General features: G+C 34.2%; 2 protein-coding genes across 2 annotated transcripts; both read right to left on the bottom strand.

Annotated features, from left to right (window-relative positions):
- Positions 1 to 488: 488 nt before the first annotated feature.
- Positions 489 to 5888, bottom strand: LOC125655589 (thyrotropin-releasing hormone receptor-like). The gene is made up of 2 exons (XM_048885915.2): positions 5664 to 5888; positions 489 to 1605 (listed from the first exon to the last, which is right to left on the bottom strand). Exon 2 carries the CDS (start codon positions 1590 to 1592, stop codon positions 579 to 581), a length of 1014 nt encoding a protein of 337 aa, XP_048741872.2. The 5' UTR covers positions 1593 to 1605; positions 5664 to 5888; the 3' UTR covers positions 489 to 578.
- A 3455-nt stretch (positions 5889 to 9343) lies between these two features.
- Positions 9344 to 11651, bottom strand: LOC125655389 (uncharacterized). The gene is made up of 3 exons (XM_048885658.2): positions 11024 to 11651; positions 10585 to 10825; positions 9344 to 10419 (listed from the first exon to the last, which is right to left on the bottom strand). The coding sequence occupies exons 1-3, from the start codon at positions 11588 to 11590 to the stop codon at positions 9932 to 9934; spliced, it is 1296 nt and encodes a 431-aa protein (XP_048741615.2). The 5' UTR covers positions 11591 to 11651; the 3' UTR covers positions 9344 to 9931.
- Positions 11652 to 13435: the final 1784 nt, after the last annotated feature.

Here is a 13435-nt window from a genome sequence, read left to right as displayed (position 1 = left end):
TTGGATGCTATTTGTAATATACAATTTAACAATTACCATTTGCTTGAAAATGAGTGTTTGCCGCACTCTTTATTTTGTATTCCTTATAGAAGTTATGAGATTGATCACTGTTCGGTATCGTCGCCTTTATAGAAGTTATGAGATTGATCACTGTTCGGCATCGTCGCCTTTTCATGCAGGTAACATGTAGGAGACATTTCTATGTTTCTATATAAAATGCACATTTCAACCAAGATTATTGAATTTCTGTTAGAAATGCATGGCTATGGTCTATGTCGTATAGTCCTTTCTTAATAGACAACACGTTGTGATATGAAAATTGATCCCGCTTTCATTTATAGTCTAGTTGTAACGCAATTGTGTCTTAAAATATAGATTCAACACCATGATGCATGTGCATACCATCTGGGTTTTTTGTTTGGGGGGATAAACTCATAACAAATATGCCATGCAATCTATAGTTTGAAATCTAAAAGAAAAATAAGTTAAAGTGTGACATTTATTGCACGTATGTACAAAACAATATAGACAGACAATAATATTCTGAACCAAAACTATCACAATACTTTGACGTATTCTTAAAACTTTTGACATCTGGATGATTCTTTGAAACACCTACGAAAACTTTTACTAAATGTACAATACAAAACAAAATTGATGGCAAAATTAATATAATACATAATTTGGAGGCAATGTTGAATCAGGAAGAGGTGGAAATTTTCCTGTCGTCTTTTCAAAAAATCGTTGACGAGTATGAAAAATCTAATGCCATGACTGGGCAGGTTAAGAACAAGAAACACAGATGATACAATTATGAGCATTACCGTTAGTCGGACCTGTGCTTTGGATAGTATATTATACAGTGGAGAAGTGGATGAATACAGTCGTCCGTGGCTCATTTGGAATTGTCTGAAGTAGAATCTACGAATTGCTCGTATTACGGCAATATTGAACACAAATACGGCCGCGATTGGTATGATGAATGTAACGATACTGTCAAAATACGTGATGACTCGAAGAACATGGTAATAGCTCTCTCGAATTCTACATAACTGACGTTCGTTATCGTCGATCTGATCTGTTTTCATGGTAAAGAAACAGTGTGAGTAAAACAGCATGGCGAAGGCCGTTATGATGGACAGTGCTATCAAAACTCTCTGTCTGGAACACATTCGGGGTCCTTTCAGTGGATGACAGACAACGATGTATCTATCCAACATTATCAACACCACGTACCATATGGACAAAAAGCTAGTTACGTAAGTTATGTAAATGGAGATCATACAAAAAACTCTTGACTGTGTGGCGAACCTGTCGATACTACCGACCCAACTGACGAGCAGTGCGGACAGAAACCACGTGTCTGACACGCTGAGCGCCGCCAAATAGACGCTGGAGGGTTGCTTGGCAAAACTCGTGAAAATGAAGACACGGAACGAGAGAACATTTCCGACGATCCCGAACACGCAGAGGAAGGGAATGAAGTACTTGTAGAGGATATGTACAAATTCGTAGAAAGGTTCATTCTGAGCAGAGAATTCTGTAATATTCTCGGTATAGGAATTGTTGAAGGTTTCATTGACGACCACCATGAGTAAAATGATCCTGAAAAATATAATCAGAAATTGGGGTAAATTTTATAGAAAGACGAAGGAAATAACTAATATTTAGAATGAGTATGCATACAACAATAAAACCCATTTCTGCGTAGTACTTGATAATTCTACTCCATCAAACAAAGTCATTCTAAATTGATCAAAGACAATTTATTACCATCAATTTAACAATAAAGTATTGATGTATAAGATATACCGACACATGACCTTGACTTTGATAAATCACTCCATCATGTTCTAACCTTCTCGTTTTCAAAGAACTATTAAGAGAAAAAGGAATTTCTTTCATTCGCTGAAAAAATTTTGATTTTATTAGAACGTCATTGCTGGATATTATATCAAAATCAAGGGAATTCTGATTGAACACAAGCTGGATGACTACCAGTATGCCCCTACAGATTTGATCGTCTCCCTGACGACGATAATAAACCGATTTATAGGTAGATCAAATACAGAACGTCTTGCATTATATTAAGTCTAATTCTAACCACAGTGGGTGTACCAACAATAGCTGTAAATATACAGGTATCATATTGCCGTTACATTCGGTAAGCTAATTAATTTCTCTTACTAATACTTATACATTTCAAATCTTCTTACTATAGACCCCAAAAGTACACAGCTCACCGTGTATATCTACATAAAAGCACTGACAAAGCAATCCCATCTTTAATCTTGAAGAGAAAAAAAAAACCTGTCAATTTTCATGAACATTACAAATCTTCGACTGAAAGTTATTTTGATCAATTGAATGATCTGTATTCAGTTTCATATGATTATAATTATTTCATAGTGACGGTGTATTCGCAATATTGAACGGATAGAGTGGCCTGGAGTCAAGGCAATGTGGATTGATGAGCAATTGGATATTGACAGCTACGTTTGATAAGTAATGGGTAGATAACGAGATTGTGTTAAATAGTTAAGACAAAGTGTTCAAACCGAGAGCCGAAGGCTATAAATCTAATTTTTGATATTTCTTCCGCTAACGTCAATTACCGGTATGTGAAATTGGTCCTTTTGTATGTCAGATAATGTTGTTACAAATCGTACCGTTTTATAAAAAAGGGGGCACATAATTTTGTATTTTAAAATATTACACTTGTTTCATGTGTAAGTCGTACATGATAAATTTTATTTCATGATATGCATCTTTCGTAGCATGGAATGTGAAAAATATTCATTTGTAGGGTCTGTAAGGAAAACAATCACTTGTTTATAGGTCACCCGAGTCAGACAGGTGACATATTGCTCTTCGTCTGCGTCTGTCGTCGTCCGTCGTGCGTTTACAATTGATCATTTTTAACTTCTTGATAACTACCGCTCCAATTAAGGAAAACTAAATGCATAGTTATGCAAAGAGAATTTTCTCTACAAAATGGTCGTTATCATGATCCCTTGAGCTATGGTTCTGCCTCTGGAGCGAAACCATACCTAGTACATAGTGTTTATGTGTAAAACATTTCAATAGGATGTTCTTTAATGCTATTGATACTGACTTGAGACTAAATACACGGTTGATATTAAAAGAAAGCAGATAACACTTTACCAAAATTGTAAATTTCATTATTCCATGGGGTAGGGATTCGGTTCCAAGATGGGACCAAATTATCATAGTGGTTAGTTTCGTTACTTTTTGCAAGACTTATTGTTAATTTTTCTGATATCATATTAAAGAAACCTAAATGCATAGTTAGGAAAAGCAGAGGTTGTGCATTTTGCAACCCCAGGGTTCTGACAATAGGGCGTGTCCAAACAGGTCGTACAGTGGTAATAACATAGCATTTGATGTAAAGTTTTTCATCAGTATGGACATTTTCGGAGGCATTTGTGTTTTAAGAACACATATTGTTTTATACTGCTACAGAATATTACAGTTTAACTTAGATATTCAGAACATGGACACTAATTTAGATTTCACACCCTACAGAATATTACAGTTTAACTTAGATATTCAGAACAGGAACATTAATTCAGATTTCACACCCTACAGAATATTACAGTTTAACTTAGATATTCAGAACAGGAACATTAATTCAGATTTCACACCCTACAGAATATTACAGTTTAACTTAGATATTCAGAACAGGAACATTAATTCAGATTTCACACCCTACAGAATATTACAGTTTAACTTAGATATTCAGAACAGGAACATTAATTCAGATTTCACACCCTACAGAATATTACAGTTTAACTTAGATATTCAAAACAGGAACATTAATTTAGATTTCACACCCTACAGAATATTACAGTTTAACTTAGATATTCAGAACAGGAACATTAATTTAGATTTCACACCCTACAGAATATTACAGTTTAACTTAGATATTCAGAACAGGAACATTAATTTAGATTTCACACCCTACAGCATATTACAGTTTAACTTAGATATTCAGAACAGGAACATTAATTTAGATTTCACACCCCTTTGGGACTAGTGATATCTTTAACAATTACCCGGATGACCGATAGGGTCTGTATGTCTCTCGTGTTATATTATGATATTCTTATTTAGGCGGATTGCTACTGTTTGACAGCATTAACTTACTGGATAAACAATTAGAATGCAAAGAAATTGTGTGCTGTTTGTTTGGTTGCTTAGTTCGTTATTACAGTATGTGGGTTTGTATACACAATTCTAGATTTCACCAGCAATGGTGTCGTCTCCATATGAGTGAAAAATTATCTAGAGGGACGTTAAAAAAGATACAATCAATTGATCTAGGTTCTAAAGTTTCATCATTCTAATTGAAGTTTGGTTGCTCTTGGTTCACCCATTTCCTCTTTAGCTTCAAATCATTAGTAACTTCTTTTCATCAAAGCCTTTTTGTTTATATGGAAGTAAAAGATAAATTTTCAAACTGACAAGTTAACTTCTAGAAAAAATGGGGTAATTATGATCCTTCGGTTATTTACAATCTTTCAGTTATAATAACAATCTGTTAGTTAATTACGACCCTTTAGTTAATTACAACCCTTCAGTTAATTACTGTATTTTGAGATAATTACGACCCTTCAGTTAATTACGGTATTTATAGATAACAACAACCCTCAGTTAATTACGATATTTTTAGATAATTACGACCCTTCAGTTAATTACGGTATTTTTTTTTTAGGTGATTACGACCCTTCAGTTAATTATGATCTTTCGGTTGAGTATGAGAATTGGCTTATTCTAATTACTTTCAATTAATCACGATTCTTCAGCTAATGAAGATTGTTGAGTTAATCACGATCTTTCGGTCATTTAGGATCTCTTTCAGTTAATCATGATCTCTCAGTTAATCAAACTGGGCTTTACACTGACTTGGCATGACTGACCTTAGCTATACAAATCTTGTTAGTGGATTACATTTAGAAAATAAATTTCATTTTTTGAAAATACATGAGGGTATTAACTGCAACGCCTCACTTTATTTCTTAGATTTAAATGCTACTTTCATTTTTGTCGAAAATAGATGTATTATATTTATCAAGATGCATTCGTACATAGTTGACAACTGCAACACATTCTTGAGGAAATGGTTGTCATTGCATTTTGCAAAGTTATATATCAAAGCCAAAACACTGGAAATATGAATACTGTCATAAATCTTTCAATATTTAGCACGTGGTCCGCTCTTGCAAAAGTAGGAAACGGACGAAAATGCATTGTATACAAGTATCATAAGTGATATTAGTATGAGCGGCACCAATGAAGAACATTGTGAGGCAAATCGTTAGAGAGGAATGATCCGTAAAAAATGAGAAATAAAAAAAAATCATTCGGAATGGTACATTTACGCAGACTGTATATATATGTTAAACGTGTTTGTCATCTCTAAGATCTATATCTATTAAAGAACAGCGTCGTTCGTCAATCTCAATTCGCTGTTGAAATGACCATGATTTTTTTCTTATGTAATCATGTAATGATGAAAAGTAATTAAACATCGAAAACAAAAATCAGAAATTTTGTGAAGCATTGCTACACAAGTGAAGAATCTCAACACGTGTAAATTGGCATGTTGGAGGACATTTAACATTTGCTTATACAATACTTACTTGCCAGAGGATGTACCGAGTAAAACTAGCAATTTCTATATAGGTAGTCCAGCATATGATGAAGTACACAAAACTCCAGAATTAGTAGAATAAATCCTTATCACGGGGTTTTAGTATTTTTTATTTTAAGTCGGAACTATTTATAGTGAATAAAACAACATGAGTTCACACACTTTTTGGCCGACTGTATAGCATACAACACAACGTGATGTATATTTTTTCTGATTCGGGTTCCTCTTTCAAAGCAACTGAGAGCAGCTGCCGTGTGTAAGAGATTTTTATAGCGGAGAAGGTGTGGTGTAAAGCGTCGATATCAAGGGCCCGTGCAGTATGTGTATTTAGATCGATTAGCATGATACATAAAGTGGCAAGGACCCAGTCCCAATCTCCCAAAGTCAAGTAAATACGCAGGGAACGTTCTTTAAGGTTACCCGACAAAGGAATATCAACAACAATCAAATGATTAACATTATATATCAAATATGATTGAAGATCTGAAATAAATATACCAGCGTTGATTTTGACTTGGACTTTCATTTTGAGTTTTTAATGACAGGATGCGTTATCTATGACCTTGAGATAAGTTCATTTTGTGGAGTACATTTTGTGAAACATTGAACACAAATCTAAACGGAAATTATTAATGTCATGATGATCACGCTGGGTGAATGTTTTATGTTAGAACCTATGAAACATGATCGATCTTATCAAGGCCAATATAATAACAAACTTCCATTCATATAACTAAGACCGAATGGGTGATATGTTCAACACTGAAAGAAAGCTGAGAATTAATTCTAAAAAAAAAAAAAGAAGATAAGATATCATTACAAAAAGTGTATGATTTTGAATCTAAACGTTTTAAAATGTTTTTTAAAAAATGAATGATTTTTCATCACAAATAAATCTGTGTGCACGTACATGTATGCAAGTACAGTCAGATCCTGTCGCCGCCACAAGGATCATCTCGTTTGACTCTCGGTAAATGAATGAGTTAGCGGCGTGGTGTGTTTCCAGGGCTCTTTATTCACCTTCCACGTGACCTTAACATTGACTTATCTACGGAGACAGTAGTGAACAATGGATCATGGAAATGATGGTGAGCGGTGCTTGACGTTTGAATCTTAATTTGGGCTAGTAATAATGAAATCATGCCAATCAGATTGCGGTCCCAAATGAATTCCAGAATATTTCCAACGTTCCGGGATATTTTTTTAAATAAATTTCAAGAATCTGTTGATTTGTTTTGTGAATTCAACCTATTTATCTAAGAACTAAATTACATTTTTGAAAATATATGAGACTATGAACTGCAATCGATGCTTCACACGCCAGAACACTTCATGAAGCACGCCAGCGGAGAGAATACCAAATCTAAAATCTATTGTGAATATAGGCATCTTATATCAAACAATTACTAGAGGTATATAAGGCTACCCAAAATCTTAGATCTATAAAACAATCAGTCACTCTAGTTGTTCCAAAATGTCGAACCGTAACGTACGGGGATCGGTGTTTCAGAACAATAGCTCCAAAACTGCGGAATGCCCTTCCAGAACATGTAAGGGACTGTAGAACAGTGTGTGCGTTCAAAAAGTCACTGAAAACGCATTTTTTCCATCAAGTTTTCCAGGATTAGTTTCTATCATTTCAGTCATTCGTGTTTGCTGTTTCATCGCATTATCTGTTTTGACTGTGTGTCTTAGTTTTCGAGTACCATTTTGTGATGTTATATTAAAAAAAATTCTGTTTTAATGTATTATACCTGAGACATTATATGCTGTGTGTGCGTGTGTGTATTTCATTATTATTATTATTTTAATTCGCCCTGAAACTGATGTTTATTCTTATCTAGCATATTTATGGTATCTTGTGTTTTCATGTTTTATATGTACAATCAGGATAGTTTACATGTTTACAGCTACAGACTGTTTACATGTGATAACGCCTTTTATATCATTGCTTTTTAGTGTTTTATTTATTTTATATGTATTATGTGTATACCATTCTGTTGTAAGGTATATATGCATTGTAAAGCACCTTTGAGCGTACATAGTGTATGAAAAGGGTGCTATATAAATATGGTATTATTATTATCTACATGACGCTTTTATGACACTCATTGAGCATGTCAGCAACACAACAGCCATGTCGGATTGTAGTCAGATGCACATGGTCAGATCGTAGTCAGATGTCACGTGGTCAGATCGTAGTCAGATGTCACGTGGTCAGGTTGTAGTCAGATGTCACATGGTCAGATTGTAGTCAGATGTCACGTGGTCAGATCGTAGTCAGATGTCACATGGTCAGATGTCACATGGTGTTTATGTTTGTAGTCATAGTTTATTGTGAGATGTAGCTAGATTACAGAAGTACATCTCCGTTCCCAGTCAGGGTAGGGGTCTATACCATACCACCCCTAATAAAATTATATCAAAATTATCAATATTACTCCTTATTAGGGGGTGGTATAATATAGACCCAAACTATTATTAGTGCAGACAAAATTACCAGTTCCTGTGCTCGGCTGCACGAGTGGAGAATGAAAACAAAGCTTTGTTCTCCATTCCCGTCTCAGACAACACAGGTGCCACTCATTCTTCTTTCAGTAATTGTACTTTCAATTTCTTGAAGTACCGACATGGCCAACTAGCACCTATAGTGACGATATTAATGCTGTTTACAATGATGTATATTTGAAAAGATATAAGCTGTTTAAACCCAGTTCAGATTGTACAACTTTGTTAATAATTTGATGTTTGTGATATTCAAGAAAACCAATTCAAGCATTGGACTAATGTATTTTTTCAGCATTGCGCACTCTTTTCTTTACGTTATGACATCAAACTTTTGCTTTCCATGGCCATTCCGTTACTCTCTAGTTACCCTAAGAATTAGGCAGAAGATTTAAGATATAACTGAAAAAATGCACACATCATAAAAGGTTTGAAAATATAAATATAAACAATGAATTATTAGGTTTTTTTAAAGATGTAGTCTCATAACTGCAACGGTGTGTTCATAACACGCGTTATCTAATTTGTATGTACAAAATGTACACACCACTGCATGTATGAGACTACGTCTATTAAAAACAATGATAATTCATTACTTAAATATAAACGACGTATTTTACAGTTAGAAGTGCCCAAAAGACAACAACTGTGATGAATTTAGTTTCTACCAATCTCGCGAGAGGGATTGGACCATCACTCCCCGTCGTATCCCTATGAGGCGCCGTTTTAATATTTTTGAAATCTTTGCTGATATCAAAAAAATCTTTTTTTTATATCAAAAATCTATTTTATATCAGAAAATGGTGTTTTGATATCAGAAATTCAAATTCTTGATATCAAATAATAAAAGTCATTTTCTGATATCAGTAATTTGATTATTTGATATCAAAAATGATTTTCTGATATCAAAAATTCGAATATTTGATAAAAAATCATCTTCTGATATGAAAAAATACATCAAATTTTCTGATATCAAAAAATGATATCAGGAATTCAAACTGATTTCTTAATATCACAAAATATATTTGCTGATATCAGAAAATAGAATAAGAAAATGGCGAAAAATCTTTACATAAATAATGAATGCTCCCTTGACCCGTACAAAATCGCTGAACTACAATCTACAGTGTTCGATTTGCTTTCTAAAAGAACTAGGTACGCTATATGACTTAAATGGCCCAATCTTCAAATTGGACAATATTGTACCCAAATATAGATATAAGTGTATTACTTCATTAAATATAAAGGTTTTGAGGATATCTTCATTATTTCCATTTCTGCAACTGCTCAAATATTGAGTTTTTTTTAATAACTTTTTAATGACGTTGTTTGTAGCATTGTAACGTTATTGCAGTTATTTTCAATTAGTTATGATAAATAATCTAAAATGGTAACCCAATATTCTACTTCTCCATAAATGATTAGTCAGGACTGTACTGAATTTAACTGGAGTAACTTAAATCTGTATTAATTATCCACGTGTCATTATTACAAAGATCTCCACCCCTCCCCCAATAAAAACAGCAATAACATCGGTCTGTAAAACACAATTTCAGCATGAAATGTGTTTTATGAAATAATGTGAAAGTTACGATGCACTCTACATTACTTTACATAATTAGATGAAATGTGGATTTAAAATGTAATATTTCAAAATTTTTACTACATGTACAATTACTAACTGATAAAAATCATTTTGGGCGTGATTAACTAAATATCGTCAATTAACGTTAAACAAAAGTATGGTTTGCACTACTCTTCTTGTCCATCATAATCGACAGTATCCTCATCCTCGGAGCTGTCGATGGATCTCGCCGCATCATCCACTTCCTCTGTCCAGTCACGAATACCGCAAGACTCGTTCTGATATCTAGCAAAGGCTAAATACCAGATAATACAGGATATGTGACCGCACATTCCAACAACCCGGGATCCATTTTTACAGGTACAATACCAGGACAAGATGGTGATATCGTATTTTATCCATAAGGAATACTTTTTAGATGAAGTGTGGCGGCTTTGAATTTTGGCACTGACAATATTGGGTATATCATCGCTCACAAAAATTTCAAATAATCCATCATCTGTAAGATGTTCTGCCGCATATGATTTTGCCGTCTTTAGCTGATAGACACCAATTGTGAGGTTTCTGATATCTCCCTCAGTAAGCCTGGGAAAATCGGTGATGGTGTTGCTGTCAGCGTCGATGGAAGTCCATTTCATGGATCTTTTACCAAGCCCTGCAAAAGTATAATGACTCAATATATGAACTCAAGTTTGAAATTACACATGGTTTATAGGAGTTATGAGATTGGTCACTGTTCGTTATATTCAACTTTCATGTAATAGAATATATGTACAATTACCATTATGTAAAACAAATATGTCATCAATCATTAACATACCATTTTCAAGAACAAACTGTTGAAGTTCGTTTGTCTTTTTGGCCAACATTGTCATTGTTGATGCAATGGTGATATCGTCATCAAATGTTCCAGAGTTGATAGGAGGCCGGTACTTGTTACAAAGACTACAGACAATCCTAACATAATCTCCAATACACGGGATCTGGCTGTTTGGAAGTGTTTTACCAAGATATCTCCATGTCTTTATTCTTCCATTTACGGATTCAACAACCCATCTGACCTAAAATGAACAATAAACATACTTGACAACATTACTTGACATCACAACTTTCAGTAGAATTAAAGTTTTCAATCAATTGCATATTTTAAATCTTAGATATACCAGTGCACAAGCATGAAATAGCTAAGGTAAACATTCATTGTTCAAACTGCAGATTCATTTTATTCAGAAAGATACTAGTAACAGGCTTAGCTATACCTTTGTTACAAGTCTAGAACTGTTAGCTTCCTCTGTAGACAATTGCTTCTGGCCCCTCGGGATAAACGCAGGCATCTCCATACGTATACCCAGGTCATTCAAAAGTGATTCTGAATCCCGGAAACCTCTATCAACAACAAATATATCGTCCTCTCTGACCCAGGTCTTTATTTCATCTGTGTTTGAATGAATCGAATGGTTGAGAATAGAGGAGTCATTGTTCTTTGGATCTGCCAGATAAGGTCCAAGGACACTGACGATATATTCTGTTGTGGAGACGATCATCATGGGTTTTAAAAGGGGTCTTCGCTTGTGCATACTGAAAGATCGTCTGGAGAAGGTGTAGTTTCCACTTTTTTGAATATAGATATGAGTTCCGTCCAACACTAATATTGCAGGTGCAGATGTTACATTGGACAGAATTTGTTGTGCAAGTGGCCTTGTATGGGTCTGAATGATCTCTTCCCTTGTGATGTGGGAAAATCCGAGGTTCCTTGGGACAAATTCTGCCATCAGAGCCTTCCTTGCAGATTGGACTGCCCTGCGAATCTGCAATAATATTATCATTCAATAAAATCTATAATTTTAATATTCATATATTATGTGCACAAATCATTACCTTCAAAGTTAACCTAACAATTTTATTTACCTGGAATTTTTTCATATTGAAGATTGTTCCAAGCATTTGGTTGTCCATTCCAGAACGTAGCTTAGTCAAAAGGATGGCTACACAGAAACGGATTGACCTGGTCTGTGTTGGTCTTATGGTGTTAACATTTGTCATAATGTCATCAAACTGCTTTCTAGTGAGTCCGGTTAAATTATAATAGTCTGAGTCACTTAAACCCGTAGGTTCATCGAAGTCAAGTCTTGTACCCTCGTTTTTAAGGACCTCCTCTCTAGCTTGCTGTAAAAGCTCCAGTATTGCGGATCTGTTGAGGTGGCAGAAATCCTTAGAAGCCTTGACCTTGTCTATGGCGTCTTTTGAGAGAATTCCATTTTCAATGTGACTTGGACAGCATCGTGATCCTGATTGCACAAATATTTCACTTTGAATATAAATTCTGTATCTAGCATAGGTTGGAGTGACAATTAATTTTGGTCCGGGCTTCTTGCACACAAAGCAGTATGAATGACTGATACTGGTGCTAGGGATCGCTAAAGTGACAGACGGCGGACTTTTGTCTGGATGCTGTAGGCTTGGTATCTTCAAGGGCGGATAATATTCATCTGAAACCGAATTCTGGCTTTGAATGGTAGTATTTTTGGTCTTTTTCTTTTTGTAGCAGAGGTGAGAACATCTATTGCAAATCACTGCTGAAGTTGATATATTAAATACGGCAAAATGTTTCTCCAAGATCTTTCTTGTGTCACCATAAACTTTTCTCCTCTCTCTTTGAGAATGGCGTCTTTTGCACAGTACACAATTATAATGTTTGGATCCATTCAATTCTGAAATAATTTAATGTTTAGATTAATAACGTATGCACAACTGTATTTTAAAAAAAATGAATATTTATTAAAACCTTTTGAAATGTAATTTTTTCTAAAGTGTCTAAAATAAAAAAAACCAACCCCCCCCCCAAAAAAAAAACCCAACTCAATTGTTACTATGGTTATATTGTAATATCTTAGAACATTTACATTAAATAGTACAGAATCGGGTATGAGAATAACAGACTGCATTGAATTGGTATTTAGAAACAAATAATTTGGATTTTATTACTTTTTGCATTTTCAATTGTACTTTTTTTGCGGATTTTTCTTATTTGATACACCCCCCCCCCCCCAAGATAAAAAAGAATCGAAGAAAATATCCGTTATTATAGTGTGTTATTTTTATTATTATTATTATTCTTTTCGTTGGAAAACTATTCATTCTGAAGTATTTGCGATTAATTTCAAGAAGTATCAGCTTAACTCAAAATCAAAAGAATACACATTCACACTACATGGAAGATTATGCTAAAAATATTAAACCTATAAAAAAAAACATTAATTTTATAACTTCACAATTACACATGATTTATCATTTGATGGTTGTTTTTATTTTCCTTTGCAATTATAGCTACATAAACACAAATATACCACAAAACTATTGACCAAAATTGAAAATTTTGTTACTTAAAAATATATTCGCTTGCATTCTAACATATAATACTAGTATATTTTCTATCTGATTGAATAAATCCGAATTTAAAAGTGAAGATGTAAAATAATTATTTCACATTATTTTAATTATTTATTACACTTCTGGTCCGCCTTATCCGACAGATGTGACGTCAAGCTACCAAACTTTTTTAGCACATGGTTTTGAAAAAGTCCAGTCTATGCGAAAGACATCGGACCGTCGGACCTGACCGATGTGCAGTGCCTAAGGTCCGATGCGTCATTTTTTACACCGGACCGGTA

Source organism: Ostrea edulis, chromosome 7 (assembly GCF_947568905.1).
Source record: "Ostrea edulis chromosome 7, xbOstEdul1.1, whole genome shotgun sequence".
NCBI lineage: Eukaryota > Metazoa > Mollusca > Bivalvia > Ostreida > Ostreidae > Ostrea > Ostrea edulis.
Note: the sequence above shows the minus strand (reverse complement) of the source record. Positions and strands in the feature narration are given on the sequence as shown.

Excerpts from the sequence above, each read along its gene's own strand:
- LOC125655389 (XM_048885658.2), bottom strand. The coding sequence starts at position 11,590 with ATGATAATATTATTGCAGATTCGCAGGGCAGTCCAATCTGCAAGGAAG. Across the intron at positions 10,826-11,023 it reads GTTCTAGACTTGTAACAAAG|GTCAGATGGGTTGTTGAATC; the intron begins GTATAGCTAAGC and ends TGTTCATTTTAG. Across the intron at positions 10,420-10,584 it reads ACAGTTTGTTCTTGAAAATG|GGCTTGGTAAAAGATCCATG; the intron begins GTATGTTAATGA and ends ATACTTTTGCAG.
- LOC125655589 (XM_048885915.2), bottom strand. The coding sequence starts at position 1,592 with ATGGTGGTCGTCAATGAAACCTTCAACAATTCCTATACCGAGAATATT.